The 27,584-nt window shown below is 41.6% G+C and overlaps 2 protein-coding genes across 8 annotated transcripts in view; both read right to left on the reverse strand.

The window, feature by feature from the left end:
• TNK2 (tyrosine kinase non receptor 2) overlaps positions 1-6,297 on the reverse strand; it is a 39,517-nt gene extending 33,220 nt beyond the window's left edge. Inside the window, exon 1 of one of the 3 annotated variants that reach the window (XM_070370761.1) lies at positions 6,145-6,297. Coding sequence is in view for 1 of the 3 variants with exons in the window: in XM_070370740.1 (XP_070226841.1) it covers positions 5,349-5,393 (45 nt within the window). In the remaining 2 variants the exon portion in view is untranslated. Of the gene's footprint in view, positions 1-5,348; positions 5,473-6,144 lie in introns of those variants that run through there. The other 2 variants (XM_070370730.1, XM_070370740.1) reach the window with 2 other exon arrangements.
• A 9,966-nt stretch (positions 6,298-16,263) lies between these two features.
• TFRC (transferrin receptor) overlaps positions 16,264-27,584 on the reverse strand; it is a 30,138-nt gene continuing 18,817 nt past the window's right edge. For 4 of the 5 annotated variants that reach the window (XM_070370830.1, XM_070370820.1, XM_070370834.1 and 1 more), the window contains exons 11-19: positions 26,980-27,099; positions 25,345-25,430; positions 24,935-24,998; positions 23,910-23,977; positions 23,085-23,143; positions 22,781-22,862; positions 21,030-21,251; positions 19,806-19,946; positions 16,264-19,298 (exon numbers count right to left, since the gene is read on the reverse strand). In XM_070370830.1, coding sequence (XP_070226931.1) covers positions 19,056-19,298; positions 19,806-19,946; positions 21,030-21,251; positions 22,781-22,862; positions 23,085-23,143; positions 23,910-23,977; positions 24,935-24,998; positions 25,345-25,430; positions 26,980-27,099 — 1,085 coding nt within the window. In that variant the 3' untranslated portion in view covers positions 16,264-19,055. Of the gene's footprint in view, positions 19,299-19,805; positions 19,947-21,029; positions 21,252-22,780; positions 22,863-23,084; positions 23,144-23,909; positions 23,978-24,934; positions 24,999-25,058; positions 25,123-25,344; positions 25,431-26,979; positions 27,100-27,584 lie in introns of all 5 variants that reach the window. The other variant, XM_005897804.3, reaches the window with a different exon arrangement.

The following is a 27,584-nucleotide window of genomic DNA, read 5'->3' on the forward strand; positions in this document are numbered from 1 at the left end:
GAGAATAAACGGAACAAAGGGGAAGATAGGAAATGGGAAATGCAACACGGGAAGGCAGTGATGGAAATGCCCAGGATACTGAAAGGGAGAGCCCAGGAGGACAGCTAAGCATCAGTGATAGAGAGCAATTAATCCATGCCATCAGAGCACAAGGTCTGAAAGAGCCTTCTTCAGAAAGGTGAATCTGATAGAATTCTTAACAGAATTGACATCCTGAGAAATTCAGACAGCTAGTGTGGGGTCTAACTGAAAGGTACATAGAAAACTAAGCAAACAAGAAAAGTCAACTCCAGAAAAAACAAAAAAGTGTGCAGGAAAGGAGAAGTCATGGTTTACTACATCATACCATAAACAATGAATAGCAGACTGATGAAAAAATGAGATACATCCAGAGTGGATGGACTGGAAGATGGGAAGAGTAAAGGTGGTAGTGAGAGAATTAAAGTAAAATCCCCAGCTCTGGCCAAGACAGAACAATATAGATCAGACTTATCCTCCTGACAGAAACAACAGAAACATGGACAAAATACACAAAATGGTTTTGAAGACACCGTATATCAAGATACAAAGACCAGTGATACCTAGGAGACAGGAAATAGAGGAAGTCAGCCCTATAGTTGAGTTTCCAGGCTACAGAACAGGGAACTAAAAGCCCACAGATTCAAGAAGCTCAATGACTCAAACACAAGACACAAGAAGAAAAGTATATCATTGCACATCATAACCCAATTGCTCAAAGTCAGTGATAACATCTCAAGAAGTAGTTGGGAAAGGCAAGGGAGACATGCTACATACAGGGAACAAAGATGACAACAAATTTCTTGCAGAAAACAATGGAAATGAGAGGACAGAGGCACTGTATCATTAAAACTAGTGATTTACAATTCTATTCCACTGAAAATATCTTTTTAAAATAAAGACTAAATAAACCGTTTAAACATATAAAAGCTGAAAGAATTCAATACCAGCAGACCTGCACTATAATAAATGTTAAAAGAAATCCTTGAGACAGAAGAAAAATAATACCATATAGAAATGTGTGTGTGAGTGAAAGTTGCTCAGTCGTGTCCAACTCTGTGCAACCCTATGGACTGTTGCCCACCAGGCTCCTCTATCCACGGGATTTCCCAGGCAAGAATACTAGATTGGGTTGCCACTTCCTTCTCCAGTATAGAAACATAGATTTATGCAAAGAAATGAATAGCACTGGAAATGGCAACTACATGGTTAAATAGTTAACATATTTTTCTTACTGTTCAAAATACTTTAAAAGATAAATTAACTGTTTAAATAAAAATCTTACCATTGCTGCATGGGGGTTGTCATGTACATAAATAAAATTTCTGATAATGATTGCATAAAGGAAAGAAAAGATGAAAATGTACTATTTTACGGTTCTTACATCACTTGAAGGCAGACTATAATACATTAAAGATGTATATCATGAATCCTGCAGACATTACAAGGAAAGAAAACTATCCTCATAAAAATAGATGCAAAAAATCTTAACAAATTTTTTAGAAAACAGCATTCAACAATAGAAAGAATAATCATCATGACCCAATGGAGCTTGTCTCAGGAATGCAAGGTTGATCTAGCATTTGAAAAAAATTAATGCATGACAATTCCACACATTAACTAAAAAAGAAAATCCTATGATCATTTTGAGAAACACAGAAAAAGACATTTGACAAAATCCAACATCCATTTCTATAGATTTTCTATTAAAAATCCCAGTAAAATAAGAATAGAAGGGAGCTTATTCAAACTGATAAAGATCATACATGAAAAAAAATTATTCATAATGGTGAAATACTGAAGACTTTCCCCTGAAGATCAGGAACAATATATCTAATCTTCCACTTAATATTATGCCAGAGGATTAGCCAGTGCAATCAGGCAAGAAAAAGAAATAACAGATATAAAGATCAGAAAGGAAGAAGTAAAACTGCCTGTGCTAGCAGATGACATGACAGTCTATGTATAAAACCCAATGGAAGCCACAGAAAAGCTACTAGAACAAGTCTGTTCAGCAAGGTGGGAGGATATGAGTATATAATACTCAGAAGTAAAAAATTGGAAATTGAAATTTAACAAACAACACCATCTTACACCAACATTGTTGGCAATAGCAAAAGGTCATAGCAATCATTGATGAATAAATGAAATGTAATATAGTCATACGATGGATGACTATTCAGCCTTAAAAGAAAAAAATTCTGACACATGCTACAACATGGATTAACCTTGAATACATTATGATAAGTCAAAAAAGCCAGTCACAAAAGGACAAACACTGTATGATGTCAAATTCATAGAGACAGAAAGTAGAATGCGACTGCCAGGGGCTGAGGTAGAAGGAGGAATACAGAGGTTGATTAATAGGTACAGAGTTTCAGTTCTGCAAGATAAAAAAAAGTTCTGGAGATGGATGACAGCAATGGTTGCACAACATAAATACACCTAACCTGGAGAATCCCAGGGACAGAGAAGCCTGGTGGGCTGCAGTCCATGGGGTCGAAGAGTCGGACATGACTGAAGCGACTTAGCAGCAGCAGCAACCCTACTGAACTACACACTTAAAAATGGTTAACATGGTAAGTTTTCTGTTGTGTATATTTTACCACAGTTAAGGTAGATAAATTTTTAAACAAAATGCTGAATTCCATTAAAAATGCCATTTATAACAACACCAAAAATTTGCAATACTTAAGGATACATCTGACGAAAGATTTAAAAGGTTTGTACACTGTAAACTACAAAACATTGGTGAAACTCATAAATATAAATAAATACAGAGGTGCACATTGTGCATGGGTCAGGTTCAATATTCTAAGATATCAATTCTCCCCAAATTGGTCTATAGAGTCAATGCAATTCCAGCAGGCTATTTTGTAGAAATTAACAAATGGCTCTAAAATACAAATGTGCAACAAACCCAGAATAACTACAGCAATTCTGAAAAGGAAGAACAAAGTTCAAGATCTTTCCGTGATTTCAAGACTTACAATAAAATCTAGTGATCAAGATAATGTGGTCCTGGGATAAAGATAGAAAAGTTAGACCAATGGAACAAAACAAAATTCACAATCAGATCTACACATATACAACTGATTTTCAATAAAGGTACAAAGACAACTCCATGGAGAAACAAGTCTATTCAAAAAATTCTGGTGAACAACTGGACCTCCACATGCAAAAAACTGAACACCCTGCACCATATACTAACCCAAGAATTAAACCCAAATAGACCATAGACCTAAATGTAAAATCCATAACTATAAAAGTTATAGGAGGAAACCATCGTGCTTTCAGTCAGGCAGAGAGTTCTTAAGACACCAAAAGCGAAATCCATAAGAGAACACATTGGTAAATTGAAGTTCATTAAAATCTAAAACTTTGGCTCTTTGAAAGACACAGTTAGGAGAATCAAAATGCAAACCAAAGCCTGGAAGAAAATATTTTCAAATCACATATCCCATAAAAGGCTTGAATCCAGAATACAAAAGAACGCCCAAAACTTAGAATGGAAAAAAAAAACCCACACAATTAAAAAATGGGTAAACAATTTGAACAGACACATCACCAAAGATAAACAGATGGCAAATAAGCACATGAAAAGATGCTCAACATTAGTCATTACATAAACGCAAATTAAAACCAAAATGAGATAGCATTACAGACCTATTAGGGTGTCTAAATTTAAAGAGACTGACAAATGCTGACAAAGTAGCAAACTAGAACTTTCATACACAGTTGGTGGGGATGTAAATTGGTACAACCACTGTGGAAAGCAGTCTGGCACTTTGTTAAAAAATGAAATGTACATCTACCATATGCTCCAACTATTCCAGTCCTAAGGCTCTCTCCAAGAGAAATAAAAGTATATGTCCATACAAATAATTATACAAATGTTCTTAATAGTTTTACTGTAATAACCAAAAACTGAAAACAACCCATCAGGAGGTTAATGGATAAAGAGACTGTGGTATGCACATACAAAGGAATACTACTCAGCAATAAAAAGGAATAAGCAATTGATACACACAAGAACATGGATGCATCTCAAAATAATTATGCTGACTTAAAGAAAGCCAAGCCAAAACAAACAAACAAAAATACTGTATGATTCCATTTCCTTAAATATAGGTAATGTGAACTAATGTGTAGTGACAGAAAGCAGACCACTGTTACCTAGGGAAGGGGGATGGCAAAGGAGGGACAGGACGAATGAATTACAAAAGGGCACAAAAGAACTTTTATGGGGGAGTCTGAAAATAATGGGTGTGTTCATTATCTTGATTGTGGTGGTAGTTTTCCAGGTATATACAAATGTTAAAACTTATTAAATTATGTTTTAAATATGTTCCAATAAATATATTCCAATATGTTCCTCAATAAAGCTGTTAATAAAAACAAAAAAAGCACTTCATCTTCCAGAATAAAACACAGGGCAGGGTAATAATCATGGACTTCGGGGACACAGGAAAAGGTCTGGGAGCACCAACCCCTCCTACCTAATGTCCACTCCCATGGCTCCTAGGAAGGTGGATGCTAGGCTGGTAAAGGGTCTGAGCCCTCTGCACTGAGGACACTGTCGGGAAAACAGCAGCCCACCTCATAGAGGAGGAAACTGAAGCCCAGAGACATTATCTTGCCTCAGAGGGTTACACAGCTAGTAAATGGTTTAAACCCAGACCTGCCAAAGTCCTTTCTCTTCATCTACCACAAATTCAAGAATCAACCTGAAAAAGGGTAAAGGTGTGCGCTTGTGTGTCTGTATTCAGAACAATTCTCTCCACTGAAACCAGAGAGCCAGAACCAGTCTGGCCATCCCAAGAGCCAGACTCCTTGGACACAGAAGCTGAACTTCCGGTGCCTGAGTGTTTGTGGTGGCAGGATGACAGGCAGGCGTGGGATGAAGCTGACAGTCAAGTCTGGGTTTGCATGGGGAGCAGGCTAACCGGCTCCTCCAGCGGAGTCCCAGCAGCTGCCTGCCGAGGATGCCACCACCACTCTCCATGCCTGACAGAAAAGGACCATCTCCACCCAGTCCGGTTGGGACAGGGGTTCTGGGGGCCATCTGACTCAGAGCCACTCCCTGGGCTGGGGCAGAGATGGGTCTTGGCGACGGTCCTGAGACAGGCAGCAATTTGCACCCACCTCCACCTGAGGGCTAGAGAAGCAAGAACCCACACAGTGCCAGGTAAGAGATGAACATCCCTAAGAGGACGAGGCCCATAGATGAACCACCAAGTCCCTATGGGGCAGGAATGAACAGCCTGGCACCCAGACCATGAGGGAGTCAAAAGGAAGCCATATTTAGCCCCCACCTCTGCAAGCCCTACCTCCAAGCTGGGCTGGAAGCTGGCCCTGGCTGGTACAGAACTCATGATGCCGCAGCTCAGCTGCTCATCTGTCCACCTCCTTGGGGTGGGGCAGAGGTCTGGGCCACACAGGATGCCCCGAGTCCAGCGATGCAGATACACCTCCTCTCCCTCATTTTCAGACTGGGGTCGTGAGAGCCCACACGGAGACAAGGCCTCACCAGTGGCTCTCCACCCTCCTGCCCACTATTTATCCTTGGCTCTGGGCCCTCACTATTAATCAAATGTGACAAGAAGGTGTGGCGGGAGCAGGTCAGGCTCGTGCCCAAGTCACTGATTGCCACACTCATCTCAGCTCATGTGGCTACAGTTACAAGATAAGGTCCTGTCCTTGCAATGTTGCCCCTTCCCTTTTTTGGAATGTGATTTGAGGACGTGAGGCAGCCTGTGCTGACTGCACCACCCCAGCTAGGGCATGAAGCACCTCCACTGGTAGTTGGCTGGGGGGTGGGGGGGAGGCGATTACTTCCTCTGCAACCTCACCCTAGGGCTACCCCTCTCTTCCTTCTGCCTAGGCCTGGCAGTCACCCAGACAGTCTCACCGCCAGTCTAGACTCTAAGGAAATGTCCCATCACTCCAGTTGGCACAAACAGTGCTGGGGGGAGGGGCCCTGCCTTGCCGTTGAAAACTGCACTGCTTGGGTCCTCTCCAGGTTTAAACACGGGGAAGGAAAAAAAAGGCAGTTCGGAGACCACGCTCTCCTGAGGTAACTACAGCCCCCTCCTTCCAATTGAGAACAGAACTGGGCTTCCTTACCTGCTGCCTTCCACTGGCTCACTGCAGACACTGCTTCTATGATGTCCCAGCCGAGGTGGCAGAAAAGGACCCAGCAGGGCACTGCTTGCTACCGGGCAGTGGTTTCCAACGCCCCCAGGTTCGCGGTGCTCTTCTGCTCCCCTCTCCCCAAACCCCTACATTCTGCGCTCACCTCGACCCCGGCCCGGCCCCGCCCGGCCCTGGTGCCGAGCAGCCGGCCCGTGGGTTACCACCTCCTCCTCCGCCTGCGCCTCCGGATCCTGTGCCCCTCAGGGGGACCCTCCGCCTCCTGGGACCCCTTCCCGTCCAGGTATGTTTCCTGGACAGCCCGCACCACCTGTCCCTCCTGTACCCCAGGCAGCCAATTCGCTTCCTGCACCCCCAGACGTCCCTCTCCCTCAGGCCCCCGGGGCCCCACTGGCCGGGCCCTCCCCAGCAGTTCGAGTCTCTTGCGACGGGCCGGGACCTCTCCCAGGACCACCGCCTCCCGTCTGAGGTGCCCGCAGCTCTCCCAGTACTGCTCCCCGGAACTTTCGAGCTCGTCTCTGCGCTCCCAAGAGCCCTCCCCGAACTCGGACAGCTGCTCGGGCTGCTGCAGCAGCCGACGTGGGCTCCCCTCCCCCCGTTCCTGCACCCCGGTGCGGGCCTCCCCCCGCTCCTGCACTGCGGGGCTGCTTTCCCCTTTCTCCTGGTGCTGCTTGCGGGGCCCCAGCCCCTCCTCCTGCACCACCGGCCAGCCCGCGGAGCCAGTCCACGGCGGCGGGCGCCTCCAGTCCGCGCCGTCCGGCGGCCCCCACACCACCCCCAGACTGGGCTCGTGGCCTCGGCCGCCCCGCTCCTGCACCCCCGGGCCCACCCCGCCCTCCTCCTGCACCGCCGGACCCACGCCCCCCTGCTCCTCCACGCCGAGCTTCAGCCCGCGGAGCTGCTGCGGGCCCCAGCTGAGAACCCCGACCAGCTGCGGCTGCTGCTCCGGCAGCCCTGGGCTGAGCCCGCCGCGCTCTTCCTGCACAACTCCCCGCCTGGGGCCCCCAGCCGGCACTGCCCAACGCACTCGCCTGCCCCCCAGAGGCCGCGCGGTCCCGCCCCTCCAGATGGTGCTGTCCTCGGCGTCCGCTCACACCTCCCCGCGCCCGACTGCTTCCGCCCCGTCCCCCGGGGGAGGGGGCTGCGGGGTAGCGTCCCCTCCCGCTCCGCCCCCCGTCCCGGTCCCGGCTCCCTGCCCTCGCTCCTGGGCGTCGAGGTCCGCCCGCCGGGCGCCGCGCCCTGCGCCGGCCCCCGCAGGTGCTGCGGCCCAGCGCGCCGGCCCAAGAGCCAGGAGCGCCCGCCCTCCCGCCGGAGTTCCTGGAGCCCGCCTGCGCCTGCGCCGCCCCAGGGGGCGGGGCCCGGCGGGATTGACCCGCCCCTTTAAGGGGCCCTGTCCTACTTACTCCTCCCTCTCCCCCTTCCTTCAAACCGGCTACCACTCCCCCTTCTTCATCCCGCCAGAGGAGCTGCTTGCGCCTTCTGGTGGAGCCAAAGGGAGAAGACGTGAAGCAGAAGGTAGAGAGTTCACATTGAGCCGGTGTAGTCAATAGGGCCCAGTGGAGGAGCATTGAAATAGGAGCCTCGAATTCTAAGCAGCAGTTCAGCCGCTCCCCCTACTTACCATGTAGCGTTGAAAAAAAAAAAAATCATCACTTCCCCCTGGCCTCAGTTCCTTCGTTTCTAAAATGAAGAGACTGAATTGGGAAGTTTCCAAGGTCCCAATCCAGTGAGTGAGTGACTGCAGAGAAGGAGTCTAATCCTAATCTCTCAGCAGCAGCCCAGAGGCCAAACTGGACCGCCTTGACCCTTTCCCTGGGTCTAAGGGGGAGCTGGGCTCAGGCCTGTGACACTTCTTGCTAGGGGAGTACAAGCAGAAAGAGCTCCAGGCAAAGAGGGCCTTCCTCCCTCCTCCACTGCTCCCTCTTGGGCCTGCACCTCGGAAGAAGGAGAAAATTCAGAGCTCTTCTCCCAGTGTCGGTGCAGCCTGCCTAACCCAGCCCCAGGCAGCCTTGTGTGTGTGTGGGGGGGGGGCGGCTTATAACCCGAAGACTTAGGGCAATTGGCCCTGTTACTGACTGTACTTCATCTGTAAAATGTGTATAGTAATCAAACAACTCCAGACAGAACTGTCCCAAGGATCAGACAGCAGAGAACTCTGTAAAGGTGTCTTCTCTGCGCGCCTATTCTCCCGCGTTGGGCCCAAGGGCTCTGGTCTGAGGACAGTGGGGCAATGAGAAGGGGTGGGTTCTAGACGGCTATGGGGGGCTGGACTGGGTGGATTTGGGTCATGGCGTCTTGCCCTGTGAGGTGAGCAGGACAACTTCCTACTAAATCATTCGCTACCAGTGTCTGTAAGGTTTGCCCTTTGTCATGGAGCAGGGGCCACAGAGCAGGAAGGTGAATGCACCCAACCTGGGCCGAGACAGGGTGTAGGGCGCCACAGGTGATAGAAATGAGGCTGTACACAATTAAGCAACAGCTGGTAGAGTGAAGCCAGGATTCAAATCCAGTTTTCTGACTCCCAAGTCTGCTCTGAACCACTAAGACACAACAAAGCAACACCAAACCCAGGAACTTTGGGAAGCATCAGGTCTGCCTAGGTTTTGGGGATCAGTAGATGCAAACAACAATTTGGAGCAAGTTTTTCTGCTAATAAATCAAGCTCAAAATTAAACAAGGCAAGAGGTCAAAGCACCTACGTGCTGGATGGTCCTGCTGATTCTCTTAGGGGAGCCCGACTCCCCATCCTCCCATCTCCCCTCCAGTTGCTCTCAGGGGCCAGACCCATGCCTCTGGTCCCTAGTGCAGGGTTACCTGGACCGTTAGGCTCACAGAAAAGAGGCCTCCTGCTCCCCACACCCATCCTGCCCAGTCCCAACTCCTGGACTGTCCCCACCACCACGTTGAGCAGTGGGAGCTGTGATGGGAATTGTCTCAGAGGATGGCTCCTTCTCTGCATTGTCTGATGACTCTGGTACTAGTAGCCAGGGAGTCTCATCTCCCCCAAGGGGACTGACACCATAATGGAGTAAATGAGACAGGCTAGAAGCACAAGGTTCAGGAGATTCAGGAGGTGGCTGCAGAAATAACCCCAGCCCTCCTGTATGCCTGTGCCAGTCTCTTCCCAGAACTGGAACCTGAAGAGAGCTGCCCACAGCAGAGTGACTCTGCAGGGAGAAGGGCTTGTCGGGTCTAGTTCTAAGTAGAGGTGGCCCGAGCTGCTTGAGGGAGGCTTGTGGCGCTGCCCTTAAGAAGGCTTGAGACGGTTGCACGCAGGGTAAGCAGGAGGGCAAGGAAGGCAGCCTGTCTCATACCTGTAAGCAGGTGTTCAGCCAAGAGTGGTGGATGCTGCGGAGTTATTGGGCTGAAGGTTTTTCTTTGGTTCTGTTTTGTTTTTAAAAAGAGAGAAATGTTTTTAAACTCCTGTTACAACCTAATAGTAGCTGAACTGAATTTAGTGTTTTAATTGGCTTTTTTTTTAATGAAAAGACAATAATAGAAAATATCAGAATATAATCTTTTTGAACTTTTCACTGAGTCATAACATGCATCCAGAGAAATGCAAAGACTTGGGTTTTACAAAGTGTGTATACCCAGGACTGAAATCAAGAAACACCACAATCAGGATTCATATATAAGTTTTAAAAGAAACTTTATTATATTAATCTTCAAGCATGCCCTTCATATTCATGATTTACTTTTAACTTTCTGACAACCCCATCCTGCCACCACCCCCAACATAAACTCCATAATAACAGGAAGTTTTGCCTGGGAACAGACTGGCACAGGCACCTAGAACAATGCCAGGTATACAGTAGGTGCCAGGAATACTTATTGAACGGATTAGAGTCCATCACAGATAGTGTAACCAACCAGATAATGTAACTCTATGGGGCCTTCCCAGGATAGACCGCCCCCCTACCCACCCCACCATGTCTTCCACCTGCCTCTTTTCTGTAGAAAAACTTTAGCCTCTTAGGCCTTCCCCAAGTTCCAATAAAAAATAAATTTAATCAGAGAGGTAAGAAAATGCAGAAATAAAGCATAACAGCCAAGCAAGACGAAACAATAATACTTTAGCCGTTAAACAAAGTCAAGAACCTTTAGTTCCTCCTCAAGGGCTATAGATAATATCCTAAGCCATGTCCTTTGAGCTGTTTGGCAGGTACTGAAACCCCCGCCAGGTGGAATAAGTTAACTGTGTGCCGCCCACAAGCATGTAGACCCCGGACCAATTGGAACCAGCAGGTTGGTGATGTTGACTCCCAGTTACATCACCACCAGCCAATCAGAAGGAGATCCATGAGCTGATTATGCATCCTTCAATCTCCCCTCCCTCACTCTGTCCTTAAAAGTTTTTCCTGGACCCATCAGGGAATTGGGTCTTTGGAACTCTAGCTGCCTGGACTCATTGCAATGAATGGTGCACTTTTCTTGATCACAAGAAAGTGGATTAGCTGTGCACAAGTGAACGAATCCAAGTTTGCTTCAGTAAGAATAATAGAAGTATTTTTATGATATTTTAATTTCATTATTTACAAATGTATGTGCTGTACATCCTGCTATAAAATGTGTTTCCCTCTGTAGGTCAGAGGCAAAAACTTCTGAAGGCAAGTGCTCTAACTTGAGAAAGTTGGGGAGGCTGTGGTTCTGGCCAGGGCGATGAGTATGGATGAAGTGGAACAGTATGCTGGCTTGACCAGTGCTTCTCAATCAGGTTCGTATTCAGCAAGCTGGGAAGGGGATGCTGAGATTCTGTATTTCTTTCAGGCTCCTACACTTGAGTAGTGCCTTGAACCCAGAGATTCTCCATAAGGCTGCACATAAGAATCACGTGGGAAGGGCTTTTAAAAACTCTGCTGCCTAAGTTCCACCCCAGAACAATTAAATTTGAATTTCTAGGATGGGGCTCAGCAGCCATTGGTTTTAAAAGTTCACCATGTGCAAACAGAAACAGTGGGTGCTGGTTCCCTGGAGTACCTCCAGTGCCTGAGCTGAGGTGGGAGGAAAGTGAGGTGTGGGGTTAGGACAGATATCTGAGCAAACGATGCAGTATGACAAAGGACCATCTGCCCCTTAGTGGAGCTTTTAGAGAGGGATTTCGAAAGGAATTATTTGGCATGGGGCTATCTGTTAACCCAGGTCACGTCTTCCCAGGACCGAGAACGGACAGTGCCTTCATCCTATCGAGCAAGTCGGAGCTCCCCAGAGCTGCTCGGGCAGCTGGGCTCACACGCTTCCAAACAGTTCAGACAGTTACTAGAGCAGTGGGAGGAGATTCTGCCAGCTGCTCCCACGTGCCTGCGCCTTCTGCCGTGCTAGAGAAAAAGCCAGATGAACCCAGAGTTTACAAGCCCTGGATCAACATAGACTATTCAGAATGAAGCGCCATAGTCCTGGGTTCTGACGCCCCCTGGTGGACACTTTGAGTTGAAGTTGGTAACCGACAAACGGACTAAGGTACTCTTTTACTTATAATTTAACTTTTAATATAATTTTTAAAGGTTACTTTTCACTTAAAATTAAATTACAAAATATTGGCTGTATTCCCCATGTTGTACAATACATCCTTGAGCCTGTCTTTACACCCAATACTTGCTACCTCCCACTCCACCACCCCTATATTGCCCCCCCATAACAACTACTTTGTTCTTTGTATCTGAGTCTGCTTTTTTGTTTTATTCACGTTTGTTGTTTTTATTTTAGATTCCACATATAAACAATATCATACAGTATTTCTCTTTTAATTAATTTATTTTAATTGAAGGATAATTACAATATTGTGATGGCTTTTGCCATATATCAACCAACATGTATCAACCACAGGTATACATGTGTTCCCTCATCCTGAACACCCCCTCCCACCTCCCTTCCCACCCTATCCCTCTGGGTTGTCCCAGAGCACTGGCTTTGGGTGCCCTGCTTCATGCATCAAACTTACACTGGTTATCTGTTTTACACATGGTAATATACATGTTTCAATGCTATTCTCTCAAATCCTCCCACCCTTGCCTTCTCCTACTGGGTCCAAAAGTCTGTTCTTTACACCTGTGTCCCCTTTGCTGCCCTGCATGTAGGATTGTCATTACTGTATTTCTAAATTCCATATATCTATGCATTAATATATGGTATTTGTCTTCCTCTTTCTTATTTCACTCTGTATAATAGGATCCAGTTTCATCCACCTCATTAGGACTGACTCAAATACGTTCCTTTTTATAGCTAAGTAATATTCCATTGTGCATATGTACCACAACTTCCTTACCCATTTGTCTGCCGATGGACATCTAGGTTGCTCCCATGTCCTAGCTATTGCAACAATGAACATTGGGTACACGTGTCTCTTTCAGTTCTGGTTTCCTCAGTGTGTATGCCCAGCAGTGGGATTGTTGGGTCATATGACAGTTCTATTCCCAGTTTTTTAAGGAATCTCCACATTGTTCTCCATAGTGGCTGTAACCAATTTGCATTCCCACCAACAGTGTAAGAGGGTTTTCTTTTCTCCACATCCTCTCCAGCATTTGTTTATAGACTTTTGATAATAACCATTCTGACCAATGTGAGATGATACTATTTATTATGGTTTTGATTTGCATTTCTCTAATAATGAGTGATGTTGAGCATCTTTTCATGTGTTTATTAGCCATTCTTATGTCTTCTTTGAAGAAATGTCTGTTTAGTTCTTTTGCCCACTTTTTGATTGGGTTTATTTTACTTCACATAATGCCTTTAAGTCCATCTATGTGGCACAAATGGCAAAATTTCATTCTTTTTGTGGCTGAGTAGTACTCCATTGTGTGTATGTACCACATCTTTACCCATTCGTCTGCTGATGAACATTTAGATTGTTTTGCTGTATTGGCAATTGTAACTTGTGTTGCTGTGAACATTGGAGTGCATGTATCTTTCAAATAAGTGTTTTGGGTTATTTTCATGCATACCCAGGAGTGGAACTGCTGGGGCATATAGCAGTTCCATTTTTTGTTTTTTGGAGAAACCTCCAGTTGTCCACAGTGTTGACATCAATTTACATTCCCATCAGCAGTGTACAGGTTCCCTTCTCTCTACATCTTTGCCAACATTTCTTATTTGTGTTCTTTTTAATGATGGCCATTCTGACAGGTGTGAGGTGGTATTTCATTGTGGTTTTGATTTGCATTTCCCTGATGATTAGCAACAATGATTATTGCCAATTACCTTATAATTTGGTTATGCTTTTTTTGCTATGCAACAATTGGTATGAAATCAGGTTTTTTTTTTCCATGTAACAATTCATATGAAATCATTTTATCAATCTTTTCCCACATGGCACCTCTAATTTTCATTTCACATTATAGTTTATTTACTGTGTTGCTAGTTTCAGGTATATAACAAAGTGATTGTTGTACATTAAATCCACTCTTTCAAAGCTTGACTGCAGAAATAAACTTATCAGTCCTTGCAAAAAAAAAAATCCACTCTTTCTCAGATTCTTTTCCCTTATAGGTTATTATAGAGTGGACTTCCCTGTGCTCTACAGTAGGTCTCTGTTGATTATCTATTTTATATATAGTTGTGTGTATTAATTCCAAACTCCTGATTTATCCCTCCCCCATCTTTCCCCCATGGATACTGTAAATTTGTTTTCTATGTCTGTGAGTCTATTTGTTCTGTAAATAAGTTCATTTGTATCCTTTTTTTGATTCCATGTATAAGTGATATCATATATTTGTCTTTCTGATTTACTTCACTTAGTATGATAATCTCCAGGTTCATCCATGTTGCTGGCATTCTTTTTAATGGGTGAATAATATTCCATTGTATGTATGTGTGTGTGTGTGTGTGTATATGCACACACATACCACATCTTTATCCATTCATGTTGATGGACATGTAGGTTGCTTCCATGTCTTGGCTACTGTAATTAGTGTGGCTATGAACATTGGGGTGCATATATCATTTTGAATTGTATTTTTTTTCTGGATATATGACCAGGAGTGGAATTGCTGGATCATATGGTAGCTGTTTTTAGTTTTTAAAAGAACCTCGGTAGTAGTCTCCACAGTGGCTGCACCAACTTACATTCCCACCAACAGTCTAAGAGGGTTCCCTTTTCTTCATACCCTCTCCAGTATTTATTATTTGTAGACTTTTTGATGATGACCATTCTGACTGATGTGAGGTGATACCCCATTGTAGTTTTGATTTGCATTTCTCTAATAATCAGCGACGTTGACCATCATTTCATGTGCCTTTTGGCCATCTGTATGTCTTATTCAGAGAAATGTCTATTTAGATCTTCTGTGCATTTTTTTGATTGGGTTGTTTGTTTGATTTTGATTTGTATGAGTTGTTTGTATATATTTGAAAATTAATCTAAAACAAAAAGACAACCTACAGAATGGGAAAAAATACTTGCAAATGATGTGACCTGTTAGAGTGTTCTTAATGAAAACCAATGACCAAATGGACATCCACATGCATCCACATGCAAAAAAATGAATAAACCATATATTCTTTACAAAAATCCTTTATATGGAAAACTATAAAACTCCTAGAAGATAACATAGGGGAAAATCTAGATGGGTTTGGTGATACATGAAAGAAATAATTGATAAGCTGGATGTCATTAAAATTAAAAACTTTTGCTCTGCAAAGATAAAAAAGACAACCACAAACTGGGGGGAAAATATTTGTAAAACTCATATCTAATAAAGGACTGTTATCTAAAATACACCAAAAGAAAAAAAATCTTAAAACTCAACAATAAGAGAATAAACAACCTGCTTAAATCAGGAGCAAAAGATCTGAACAGACACTTCACCGAAGATATACACTTGGTAAATAAAAACATGAAAAGATGCCCAACATCTTGTCATTAGGGAAATACAAATTAAAATGAAACACCACTACAAACCTACTAGAATGGCCAAAATCCAAAACACTTGACACCACCAAATGCTGCCTAGGATGTGGCGTAACAGGAGCTCTCATTCTCTGCTAGTGGGAATGCAAAATGGCACAGTAACTTTGGAAGACATTTTAGAAGTTTCTTACAAAAAGATAACTCTTAACATATGATCCAACAATTGCATTCCTTGGTATTTACCCAAATGAACTGAAAACCCAACGTCCACATAAACACCTGTACATGTCTTTATTCATAATTGCCAAAATTTAGAAGCAACAAAGATGTTCTTTGATAGGTGAATGGAGAAATAAACTGTTACATCAGATAATGGAATATTATTCAGCACTAAAAATAAACAAGCTATCAATCTATGAAAAGACATAGAGGAAACTTAAATGCATATTACTAACTGAAATAAGCCAATCTGAAAAAGTTACATTGAATGACCTGTATGATTCCCTAAGATGTAATGGAAAAACCTGAATGAACTTTTTGGCCAACCCAATACACGCCATTCTGGAAGAGGCAAAACTATGGAAACACTAAAAATTATCAGTGGTTGCCAGAGGTTACTGGGAAGGGAAGCTGAAGAGGCAGAACAGGATATTAAGGGCAGTAACATTACCCTGTCGGAGAAGGCAGTGGCACCCCACTCCAGTACTCTTGCCTGGAAAATCTCATGGGAGGAGGAGCCTGGTGGGCTGCAGTCCATGGGGTCGATAAGAGTCAGACATGACTGAGTGACTTCACTTTCACTTTTCACTTTCATGCATTGCAGAAGGAAATGTCAACCCACTCCAGTGTTCTTGCCTGGAGAATCCCAGGGACGGGGGAGCCTGGTGGGCTGCCGTCTATGGGGTCGCACAGAGTCGGACACGACTGAAGCAACTTAGCAGCAGCAGCAGCAACGTTATCCTGTATTGTACTATAATGGTAAATACATCATTATACATTTGTCCAAACCCATAGAATGTAAACCACCAAGAGTGAATCTTAATGTAAACTATGGACTTTGGAGGATAATGATGTGTCAAGATAGAGTCACTGATTGTAACAAATGTACTTGGGGGTGGGGCACTCTCAGGATATTGATGGTCAAAGAAACTGGGATGGGGGTGGTGTGCAGGCAGGGAGTATATGGGAACTATACTTTCCGCTCAGTTTTACTGGGAACCTAAGTGAAATCTATTAACAATGACAACTCAGTGTTCAAGCATTTTATTAAATCATTTGAGGAATCTCCACATTGTTGCACATACCAGATTGTATACAATGTAAGGGCATATCACTTGTTCACAAACACAGCTGAGCAGTAAGTTGGCAAGTCTAATACGCTATCTTTAGTAAACTAAAATTTCAAGAACATTCCAGAGGAAACACAATAAAGGTCATGCAAGTTCTAGATAGTGAATCATGACAAAGCTCACTCATTTTATCCTTTTACTTTCAAAATACATGTGACATCTAAAACCAGAAAAAATCTGACCAGCTGGTTGACATTAGTCAGATATCCATTTCCTTCAGGAATATTAAGCCCCTTACCACATAATGACTTGTTTGATTGTAAATAACTTAATCCTAACTACAGAAATATTTTCTGAAGAAATTTACTGCTGTAAAATGTATACCCGTTATTCATAAAATGCCTTGAAGTCACTGTACTTTCATTAAAATGACAAAGCATGATACTCAAACCAGGAATCCCAACTCTGACCTTTTCACTTACACTAAGTATCAGTTCAAGATAAAACACTAGAAGACTGAAACAGACTGAACAGTCAAACAAATCAGTGAGGCTGTATTCATCTACATCTATTTTAATTTACATAAATGACACTAAGTTTAAGAATCTTAAGATTACCCTATGAACTTTTTTTTTGGTGACAGTATTGAACTGCCTTAGAACAAACAACTGATTATCAGGTTTATAATAAAAATGGGTGAGTAGAAAATAAAGTCCTAACTGATGTGGTCTCAAACTTACTTGTTCATGTCTACATTTAACTTATAACCACCACATACTAATGGTTGGGGAGACATGATCAAAGACCCTTTAGCAAACTTTACCTCCCCCCACCCTACAGTTGCCCCTCCCCCTAAACTCTGGTACAAGTTTCTACTGCTTTAAGCTAAAAGGTTAATTCTGGATTCAAACTTGTGTGAACTAAGTTTATAGGAGATAACATGCAAATAAGGGGATAAAGTTAAATTTACTTGACAACAGCAAACATTATAAATGTATGCCACTATCCTGCCTAACAGAAGACCCGGAGAAACCACAAATAACACAGCATTAGGTTTAAAAACAAAGAACCTTGAAGGAAGTAATTTTATTTTACAGTGGTTGAAGTTATCCACCAAATGCTTAATGACCACGAAATGTTTCTGCAACTAAAACTAAAAGATAGAGAATTATAGGGAGCTGGGAATACATGTTAGATACTAACGATCTTCAAGCTTTGCAGATGTCATTGCATGAAGAAAATTATGGGAAACACTGTTCCCGATAATTACGTACACCCTTAGTGTAACATATGGAGATCACTGTCTCCGATATAGACACTGTGGTAGGCAAAAACTACCATGTTCTTTATACATTATGGAAGACACTGCTCCCGATAATGTGAGTTACGTTTGTGACAAAGGTACTGGAAATTTTGCAAAATTCAAATTGAAGTTACATCTTGGATAAATTGAACTGTAAAATTTTGCATGTATGAATACAATCACAGCTTTTAAGTGACATTAATTTATAACTTGGTCACAATTCACTGCATTTAGAAGAACTGCCATTTTTATCTGGTTAGCTAAATAGAAGTTTAACTTGATTAGCAACCACTAATTAAATTTAATTCTCAAGACTGAGCTTTATAATTTTATTTGGCTTGTGGTTGTTTTCTAACACCCTTAAGTGTTGACCACAAGTGCAAAACTTCCAGTATCTGTTGGGTTTTATTAGCAGATGCTGCTTTTATTTAAAAAAAAACCAAAACGACAGTATAACTGTCATAATTATGGAAGGCACTGCTTCCGATAATTATCTTCTATTAAAAAAAAACAAACCACCATTTATAGTGAACTCTGTCACTGATAAATAAACAATAAATATCTCAGTGCCAAAATGACAGGAAGCTTTTCCAAAAAATTAACACTTTGGCCAAAATTTGGCACTGTGTTCTCTAAAGTCTGACAAACTGAGTTTGAAATTAAACACCTAAAACCTGGTTCTCTTTCAAAATACCTTGGAATAAGTGAAAACAAAAAACTAACAAAGGTTTATGGGACAAGAGATAGAGGAAAAGAAAATATACTAGGTCTTTGGCTTTCTGGTCTCCTCTTTTCATAGACAATCTTGAGGTTGCCACATTAAGGCCTTACTCCTGTGAACCTCATTTTATGCAGCTGAAGTTCTTCTATTTCAGACCTCAATGGCAAGAAAACATGTCCCATCTCTTCTGAAAGTGAACTGTTCCACTTTCAGAGGTAGAAACCAGCTAAATCCTTACAGAAGGCAGAGACCCCATGTGGAGAGTAAAGCCTTACAGTCTGGTGTCTGTCTAGCATCAGATGAAGATGGAAGACCACTCTAAGCCACCACCTTCCACCTTCAGCAGGTATCACCTTCCTCCTCCAGCTCAAAAGATAACCAGCTCATGTCCTTAGGATTTAGACCAATAGTTCACATAACTGGTTCTGACTTTTTCAGAACTATGACAGGAAAGAGGCAGTTACCATTACAAAGCACTAAAAATTCTAGAGATAATCACAGAAAATATTCTATTGTGAACATTTTAAAAAATTATTTAATTTAACTAGAAATGCAAGTACCTACCCTGTATTAAAAGCTGCTGTCTAAAGACCAACATCTAGTAGTACCAAGATTGGGTAGAATTTTAATATTAGTTTTTTAGCCCTACTGAAAATTTAGCATAACCAATACAAGTCTAGAAACCACACTACCCTGATGTTTTAGCATAAGTTATGGGTGTCACATTTAAAATTCGTTGTCAATGTCCCAAATGTCCCCAGAGAGGGCATTTGCGGCTCCCTGAATAGTCCAAGTTGCCAGAGCCAACTGGTTTTCCAACAGTGTTTGATTAAAAGCACCATTATTTTTCTTACGCAGCTTCAAGTGCTCCAGTAAAGCTGACAGAGTGTGAGAGCCAGAGCCCCAGAAGATGTGTCGGAAAGGAGACTCTCTTGGAGATACATAGGGTGAGAGGAGGTGATATTCCACCTGCAAAAATAAAACACAGACCTTACACAATGCTCAGCTTTTGTCGTGAGAAAATGACCTGATATAGTAAAACAACCATCATTCTCTCGCTTCAATGTTTAAATTTCCCTGAATTTTAAGAATGTTGAGAACCGAGCTACTAATCTTCTAATGTTAAAACTGTAAGGAAAGCTGTCAATCCCTTTGTAAACTCTAACTGCACTGGGTTGTTTTTTGTTTCTTTTTTGGTTGGCGTCTACATACGGAAGTTTTACAAGTTTCCACTATAATAAAACAGCTAAGGGCTGACTTAAACAGAAATACAGAGAAAATGACAGATGAAAATCATTACTGATCCTTTCTTTAAAATGATTTCAGAGCCTAAAAAAACTAATACTAGGTCAAATGTCTTCTGTATTTTCAGTTTAGATATACTAGCTTTAGATCTTTTTTAAAATTTGTGCTGAATTCTAAAGCGGGAAAGGATTCCAGGCTCCTAGAATTCCTCCTTTTCTAAGGATTACGTACTTTCATGATACGGTCATTGATTTCCCTCATCACAGATCTGTCTGTTTTCTCAGCATTCTTATAATCCGTAGTTAGTCTAGACGTAGCACGGAAGAAGTCTCCACGAGCAGAATACAGCCACTGCATATTCAGACCCATATCCTGAAACAGAAAGACATGAAAGTCACTATTAGACGTTATATTTCTAAGGGTGTTATTCCACATACCTTTCTAAATTTAGGTGTAGTAACTGAAACGATCCTGATAAAAGGGGGTGAGACTCACAAACAAGCTCAAGTCAGCAAAAGCTGCTGCTGCTGCTGCTGCTAAGTCGCTTCAGTCGTGTCCAACTCTGTGCGACCCCATAGACAGCAGCCCACCAGGCTCTGCCATCCCTGGGATTCTCCAGGCAAGAACACTGGAGTGGGTTGCCATTTCCTTCTCCATTGCGTGAAAGTGAAGTCACTCAGTCGCTACCGACTCGTAGCGACCCCATGAAATGCAGCCTCCATCCATGGGATTTTCTAGGCAAGAGTACTGGAGTAGCTTGCCATTGCCTTCTCCGCAGCAAAAGCTAGATATAAGCATATTGTACACAAGGTTCCAGGCTCTATATGCTAAGTAACGTACTCATATTTAAGCTCAGCAAATAGTACTATTATCCATTCTTACGTCCCAGTTTCTGATCAGTTACAATTAGTTTCAAGAAAGCCAATCCTTATAATTAAGATTAGGTTATCGGTGATTTACTTTATTTAAGGGATCTGTTGAATTGACTTCTGGTACTATAAAAGCCACTCATTAATATTAATTTGGTTTTATCAAAACTTTGAATATTTGACACAAAGGATCAACACTAAATAAACCCACTGGCTAAGTGCCTCTCTCCACCCATGTGATCTCTGAAAAGTATTTGTGGCACAAACTCAAAAGTTCATAGTTGAGATCTTCATATGGTTTACATCCAGCCTCTTTATGGGGTGCTAGGAATACATGAATGAGAGAACTGTTTCAGATGAATGAGGTAACACTGTTGTAGATTCTGAAACACTGCTGTGGTCTGTCCTATGTACTGCAGTCTCTGGGCTTCCTCTCAAGTGAGTTGTGGATTCTATGCAAAATTATACTTCAGTGCACTTTAAAACATACTTTGTCTACCTGTCCTGCTCCCCAGGAATAGCTAAACAGTATTCTTCAAACTGTTTGATACTTTACCAGTAGGAACCTGATTTAATTAGTGCTTACCCTTATGTCTGCTCTGAATAGGTTCATTTCCTTCACAAACCGAAGTATTTCATCATTATACATCTCGTAGTTCAGGTTCAGCTCAACCCCATGGGTAAGTTTAATCACAAGCTGACCGGCCACTTCTGCTGCTGCACGTGCCACTCTGTTCAACTGAGGAACTTCTCTGTTCAGTGTCTCATAGGTGTCCATGGGAGTGCCTAAATAAGGGTAATCTGTGTCCTGGGAAACAAAGGTGGGTTATAAGACTAGGAGTTTCACATTCTAGTTTCCCCCATCAAGGTAACAGTAACTATAATTCTTCCTTTGCTTCTAATATATTCCTACTCCAACTTTATCTCCTACCCACTACTTTAAGAAGATACTGCTTTTGCTTGTTCCTCTGAACCTTACCTACTCCTGGAATGATTTTACTTTCTTCTAAGCTGTACTGAATCCCTGTTCTATCACATCACAGACCCTGAACGGATTTGTAGCCAGAGCAGGTTGTATCCTTGTTCTTGTCTCCCTGTGAAGTTTGGCATGAGGGAAGAGGAGAACATGCCTGAAATGTACTTTCAATATAAAGTGTTACTTTTAGCCAAAAATTTACCTTCTTTCTCATCATGCAGCTTTCATCCATTCATGCTACCTTTCTGACGAGACAGTCACAAGAACTCTCTCCTTTCACTGGACAACTTTAGTAACTATTTCTTCAACACTACCACTGTCCTTGGTGACAGTCTCATTGGCAATCCTTTGGTTTGACCTCAGTCCTTAACTTTCAGACTGTACATGCTTATCTGTATGTGTCACACACATATCTGTATAGGTATGTATGTTATTTGTATAGGTATTACCTATACCTCTGAACAGCTTTTAAAAAAAAGACTCCTGAAGGTCAACAGAAATCATCCATAAATTTCCTCAACCCTAGGACCTGATACTCAGTTCTTCCTAGGGTACTAAATAGACATCATGACCTAATATTTCAATACCATTCATACTGCTGATCTAGCAGAAAGTTAGGGGAATTCCAGCTATGTTAATCTCTAAATCCACATCTTTCATCACTTCCTCACTTTTTCTGTCCTAATCCCAGGCTAAAACACCCAGTGGGAAGAAGTCTAGTAAGGACCTGGCCTCTACTGGGTCAACAATTTGATGCCAAAGTTTCTACCCTGAACCCCTGTACGAACTCTGGGATCTCTTCACACCTTGGAAGAGCCTGCTACAGAGCTGGTTTTTCAACTCCAACACAGAGGCCTTCATCATTTTCAGTCTGCCTGGATTTCAGTGTCTTCTAATTGGCTCTTGTACCAAGCCAATCTTGGTTTTCCAACAACTTGGTCAGTTCAAAGTTCTGTCCCTTAAAAAGCTTGCCTTTTTTGTGTGTGTGCTTTTATCTATAATCCCTGCCTAAAAAACTAACTAACATCTTGGGATAAACATCTACAATCATATTTCAACAGGCATCAAGATCAGCATTATCCAGTAGAACTTTGTTTGAAGGAAATATTCTATACTTGCACTCTCCAATAGACAGCCTTGTTACTGAAAGTCATCATATATAACTGAAGAAGTTTTAGCAAATAAACTCAAACGCTAACTAAGCTGAGATTAAAATTCTATGTTAAGACTGACAATAAGAAAGATTACAGTAACTGCACATGTATAATTTCTCAATACATACTAAGCATTCTAGGAAACTTGGTCTCAAAACTGACCAAAGAAGATCTAAGATACAGTGCTGTAGCATTCTTCAGACTTACCTCACAAAAACAGAAAGAGACCGCTGGGATTCCAGAATATGCAAGGAAAGGGAAAGCAGCATTATCCAAAGAAAGTTTTTGCCTACAAGAAGAGCCAAAAAGCATCTTTAGAAAGTTTTCCAAAGAACAGACTATGCTACATGCACCCCTATCCTACCCTCAGGTAAATTCTTAAACTGAATCTTTCCAGGTACAGGTAAACTCAATGCTAGGTTATTTTTAAACCTCTAATGGACATAGTAGGTGCTATTTATTGAGTGACCCTGCTTTCCTGTTAGCTATTCATTGACCTTTCTCAACTTACACTTTGCTGATCCAGTTGCTGTCCCGATACAGAGACAGCCCATTAAGTGGATGCTTCACCTGTAAAATAAATTATGATTAAAATGAATTTTAATCATAAAATTCTGGATTTTAATAAAATATTAAATTTATTTAATATAAATAAATATAATATAAATTTATTTATTCTGGATTTATTCATTCAGACTAGTCACTAACATTTTTCTCTATAAACATTTATTTAAAACATTACATTTTTTATTATATCATCTTGAAAAAAATTTCTTTAAACAGTTACAATCCATAATTTCTGAAGTTATTCCTTCTAGGCTTGTGCTGTTAGTTCTTTTAGTTATGAGAAAGAAAGTTTTCATTTTTAACATTTTAAAGGGGGCTTCACCCAGTTTTAGCAGTGCTTTCTAGACTTTATGTTCTGCCTACTATCTTCTTTCTAGTTTCTTCCTTCCAGCACATTTTATACTACTGCAACCTAACCTGCAAACACATTACTGCCCTGTTGGGAGACCCTACAGTAACTCCCCAGTTTCCCATGGGATCGAGGTCAAGTTCCCTGACCCTTTTTCATCTCCAGCTTTAATCACTCCAATATGTTTTTTCCCTGCTCATTCAAAACTATAGTCATTCATATGTCTGTTTTTATTCAGTGAGTATTTCATCTGGCTTTCTTATTTAAGTCTCAGGTATGGTTTAAGTTCATTTAACCCTTCCTTAACATTCTGACTCTAGACAACCCTCATAGACACCTACAGTAGTTCAATATAAATGTCTGTCATCCTAATATTTTGTCCAACTTTCATTACACTTTGATGATTAAGGATATACTCACATCTTTCATGATTTTCTCAATAAGTGAATACAACAGTGGGCTGGCAGAAACTTTGAAATTGGTAGTACCTGCAAAGAGATTAACATTGCTCCTCCTTTAGTCAAGCAGTTTGCACGCTACTACTTCTACAGCTATAACTACTTGGCAAACAGGAGGACAATAACCTAATCGATGGCATATACAACAACTCTCCCTCTTTACGAAGTAGACAAAAAAGTGGTTGAGGAGTCAAGCTCTTTAGTGACTGCTAAACACCAAATTTTACTCAACTGAAGCTCTTAGTCCTTGAGTTTGCATATTTAATGTTAACGACTTGTATTTTTGTAACTTTTTGGTTCACCCATGTTAGGGCAGTCATCTATTAGCAATAGCAAGCTTGTTATATTCAATACATTTTGTGGCAAAGGTAAAATAGCAATAATGACTAATAAAATTTAGTTTAATTGTAACTCCTTCCTTTTTCTTCCCCAAATAGACATGTCATTACTCTCCACTTCATCCACTGGCTACATCTGTATTTTTACTAACACCAGACTCTTTTAGAAGTTTGATTATCTTATATTTCTATCCATGAAGCCACAATCTAGCAAGTTGTGAATTAGTCTCCAGAAGTACCATTCTATTGGCATGGTTTATTTCCTCCTGGTCCAGAGTAGATAACTAGTGGTTCTCAAACTTTAGTGCATCATAAGCACTGGTTACAACAGTTTGCTAGATGGTACGGTCCAGATTCTGGTTCAAAAGGTCTAGGGTAGGGCCTGAAATTTTGCATTTCTCACAGTTCCCAGGTGATCCTGATGGTGCTGATCTGGGACCACGTAAAGAACCACTGCTCTAGGCAAGGCAATCCACACCCATATAAATTTATGCATTATTTAAGAGAAAACTATGTCAATCTTTTGATCTGGCTATGTCCAGTGTAGACTGTAAAAAATAACAAGTGCTGCTTTAGAAAGCTTTCTTCTTCTTTTTTATAAGTAGTTTATAAATTTATCATGAAAAGATACTAAAGAAAAGACACTTACCAACAACAGCTTTATCCAGATTAATGTAAGTGAAAGCCTTTAAATGCAATGAGGAAAGGTATCCCTGGAAATAAGTAGTTTATAAATTTATCATGAAAAAAGATACTAAAGAAAAGACACTTACCAACAACAGCTTTATCCAGATTAATGTAAGTGAAAGCCTTTAAATGCAATGAGGAAAGGTATCCCTGGAAAAGGAAAAATATGAATGTACTAGAATGTATTAATCCAATTATCACCTACAGAGCTATTATTAGGGATTTCTGTTTAAGTTTGGATTTTATTGAAACTAAATATACAAAGTTAAAAAATCATATAAACAAATCTAAAAGAGCATGGTGTTTGGAAGACAGCTTAAGCAATTACAAGTGGGAGGCCCATTCTGGGTATGGATGAGATATAGATAATACCTCTAGCCATTCAGTGGCACCAACAGCTCCAAAGTCTCCACCACTCCAGCTGGCAAAGACAATGCTTCTGCTGGGTTTAAACTGACCTAAGAGACAACAAACAGTTAGTTCTATCTTGGAAAAGGTTACAGGTTGGTAACTGACTTAAGATGCATCAGAAATTTCAGATTACAGACTACAGATTCAAAACTATTTCTTTTCCTTTTGAGGCCCCAAGTGAAAAGAACCAAAAGAAATAGAAATAAATTTTAAAAGTAATAGGAGATCATTTGCAAATAAGACCTGAAGTACACAGTAAGGACCAGCTTACTAGACCTCACTCCTACATTCCATTCTTTGAGTCCCATAACTTCCAGACCAAGAGCTATTTGAAATCACAACCGAAGTATATTCTTTGAAAACGATTTGCCTAGAAGTCACTTAAAATACCAGATTACTTTAAAAACAAATGTTTGAGATAGAATTAAAACTCACAAATTTAAGTTTAGGAAAGAGTGAGTTTTCAGAGAAATTAATGATAGTTCCTTTGGGGCTTTTATGGGCCACTACCCTCCACTCCACTCCTCCCCCTCCCCTGGGTACATCCTTTTCTGCATTAATTTACTTTTGTTTATGACTTAAGCACTGCAACTTGCCCTAGGACCCAAAGATTCAAGATTTGTGATGGGGGTTTGCATGTGCGGGTGGATCGATATAAAAGAGTGGCAAGTACCATGTGACAGTCTTGAAAGTGAGCCTTTCTTACATAAACATATTATATACTATATAATATACTTATAAACCAAATATTCTATATTTTACTTATAAAGTTCTATATTATCATTCTATAATCAAACTATAGAACATAGTGCAGAGGTATGACACTGCTTGCTTTCACACAGATTCCTTAGGGACCATGTTAGATTTGCTGTATCATTCTGGTTATGTCAAAGAGAATTTAGGGCCCAAGACAATGCTTTTCAGTGTCTCAAAGAAACTCATGATTCCCAGCACGATGAAGACACTGCACAGAAAACTGTTTCAAAGTCAAAGGCAAATACAACAAAAGACAACGTACTTTGTACTTAAGAATTCAGGGTCTAGGGATTCCCTGGTGGTCAGTGGTAAAGAATCCGCCTGCCAATGCAGGAGATTCGGGTTCAATCTCTGGTCTAGGAAGCTCCCACATGCTGCAGAGCAGCTAAGCTCGTGTGCCACAACTATTGAGCCCGCAATCTAGAGCCCAGGAGCCGCAACTACTGAGCTCATGTGCTGTGGCTACTGAAGCCCCAGGTCCTAGGGCCTGTGCTTTCCAACAAGAGAAGCCACGGCAATAAGAAGCCTACACACCTCAACTTGTCTCAAATAGAGAAAGCCTGTGCAGCAATGAAGACCCAGCACAGCCAAAAATAAATAAATAAACTTTAAGGAATGTTTATGTAACAAAGGCTTACTTTTAAGCCTTTCTCCCGTGGTACTTGCCACTCTTATACCCACCCACCCACACATACAAACCCCCATCACATTCTTGAATCTTTGGGTCCGAGGGCCCAGCACAAGCAAACCATAAGAACATAGGCAAAAGTGAGCAAAGCATATTATAACATTTAGAAGCACAGTACATAGATGCTCAAGTTCTCAAAATTTGTACTCTACCTTTTAAGACCATATCGGAAAGTATCCGGGCAAGTGTCAATAGCAGACTTGTTCCTACACTGGACTTTGCAGCTCCAGGACCCCAGGCATCCCTCTGGGCCCCTACTATAACATAGCGATCTTAAAAAAAAAAAAAAAAAAATAAATTATTCAAACAGCTTTTAAACTGTTTTCTAATAGTGAAGTCTAGAATAAGCACATTAGTAGAAGGGTAAAAAATGTAGTATATGTAGTAAGGGTAAGAGATACTTACTTCAGACCTGACTTAGGACTCCAGGGATTAAACATTCATACGACAATACTAATCTCTTTTTTCTACATTACTAATTAAGGTTACTCACTGCCTACTTATTTGTGCTCGCTAATTGTCTAGTAAGCACTGAAGTCCAAGGGCTTTCCTTACCAAATGGTATGACTATTTGATAGCAAACAGATATAGTGGCAAACTCCAGCCTGCGTGCCCATTCATTAATATTGTCCATGGCTGTGTTCATGCTGCAGTGGCAGAGTTGAAGAGTTGCAATGGAGACTATTTGGCCTACAACATGTTTATTATTTGCCCCCTTAAGAAGAAATTTGCTTACCTCTGGTCTACTTAATAACTT

The sequence above is a fragment of the Bos mutus genome, chromosome 1 (genome assembly GCF_027580195.1).
Source record: "Bos mutus isolate GX-2022 chromosome 1, NWIPB_WYAK_1.1, whole genome shotgun sequence".
Taxonomy (NCBI): Eukaryota; Metazoa; Chordata; class Mammalia; order Artiodactyla; family Bovidae; genus Bos; species Bos mutus.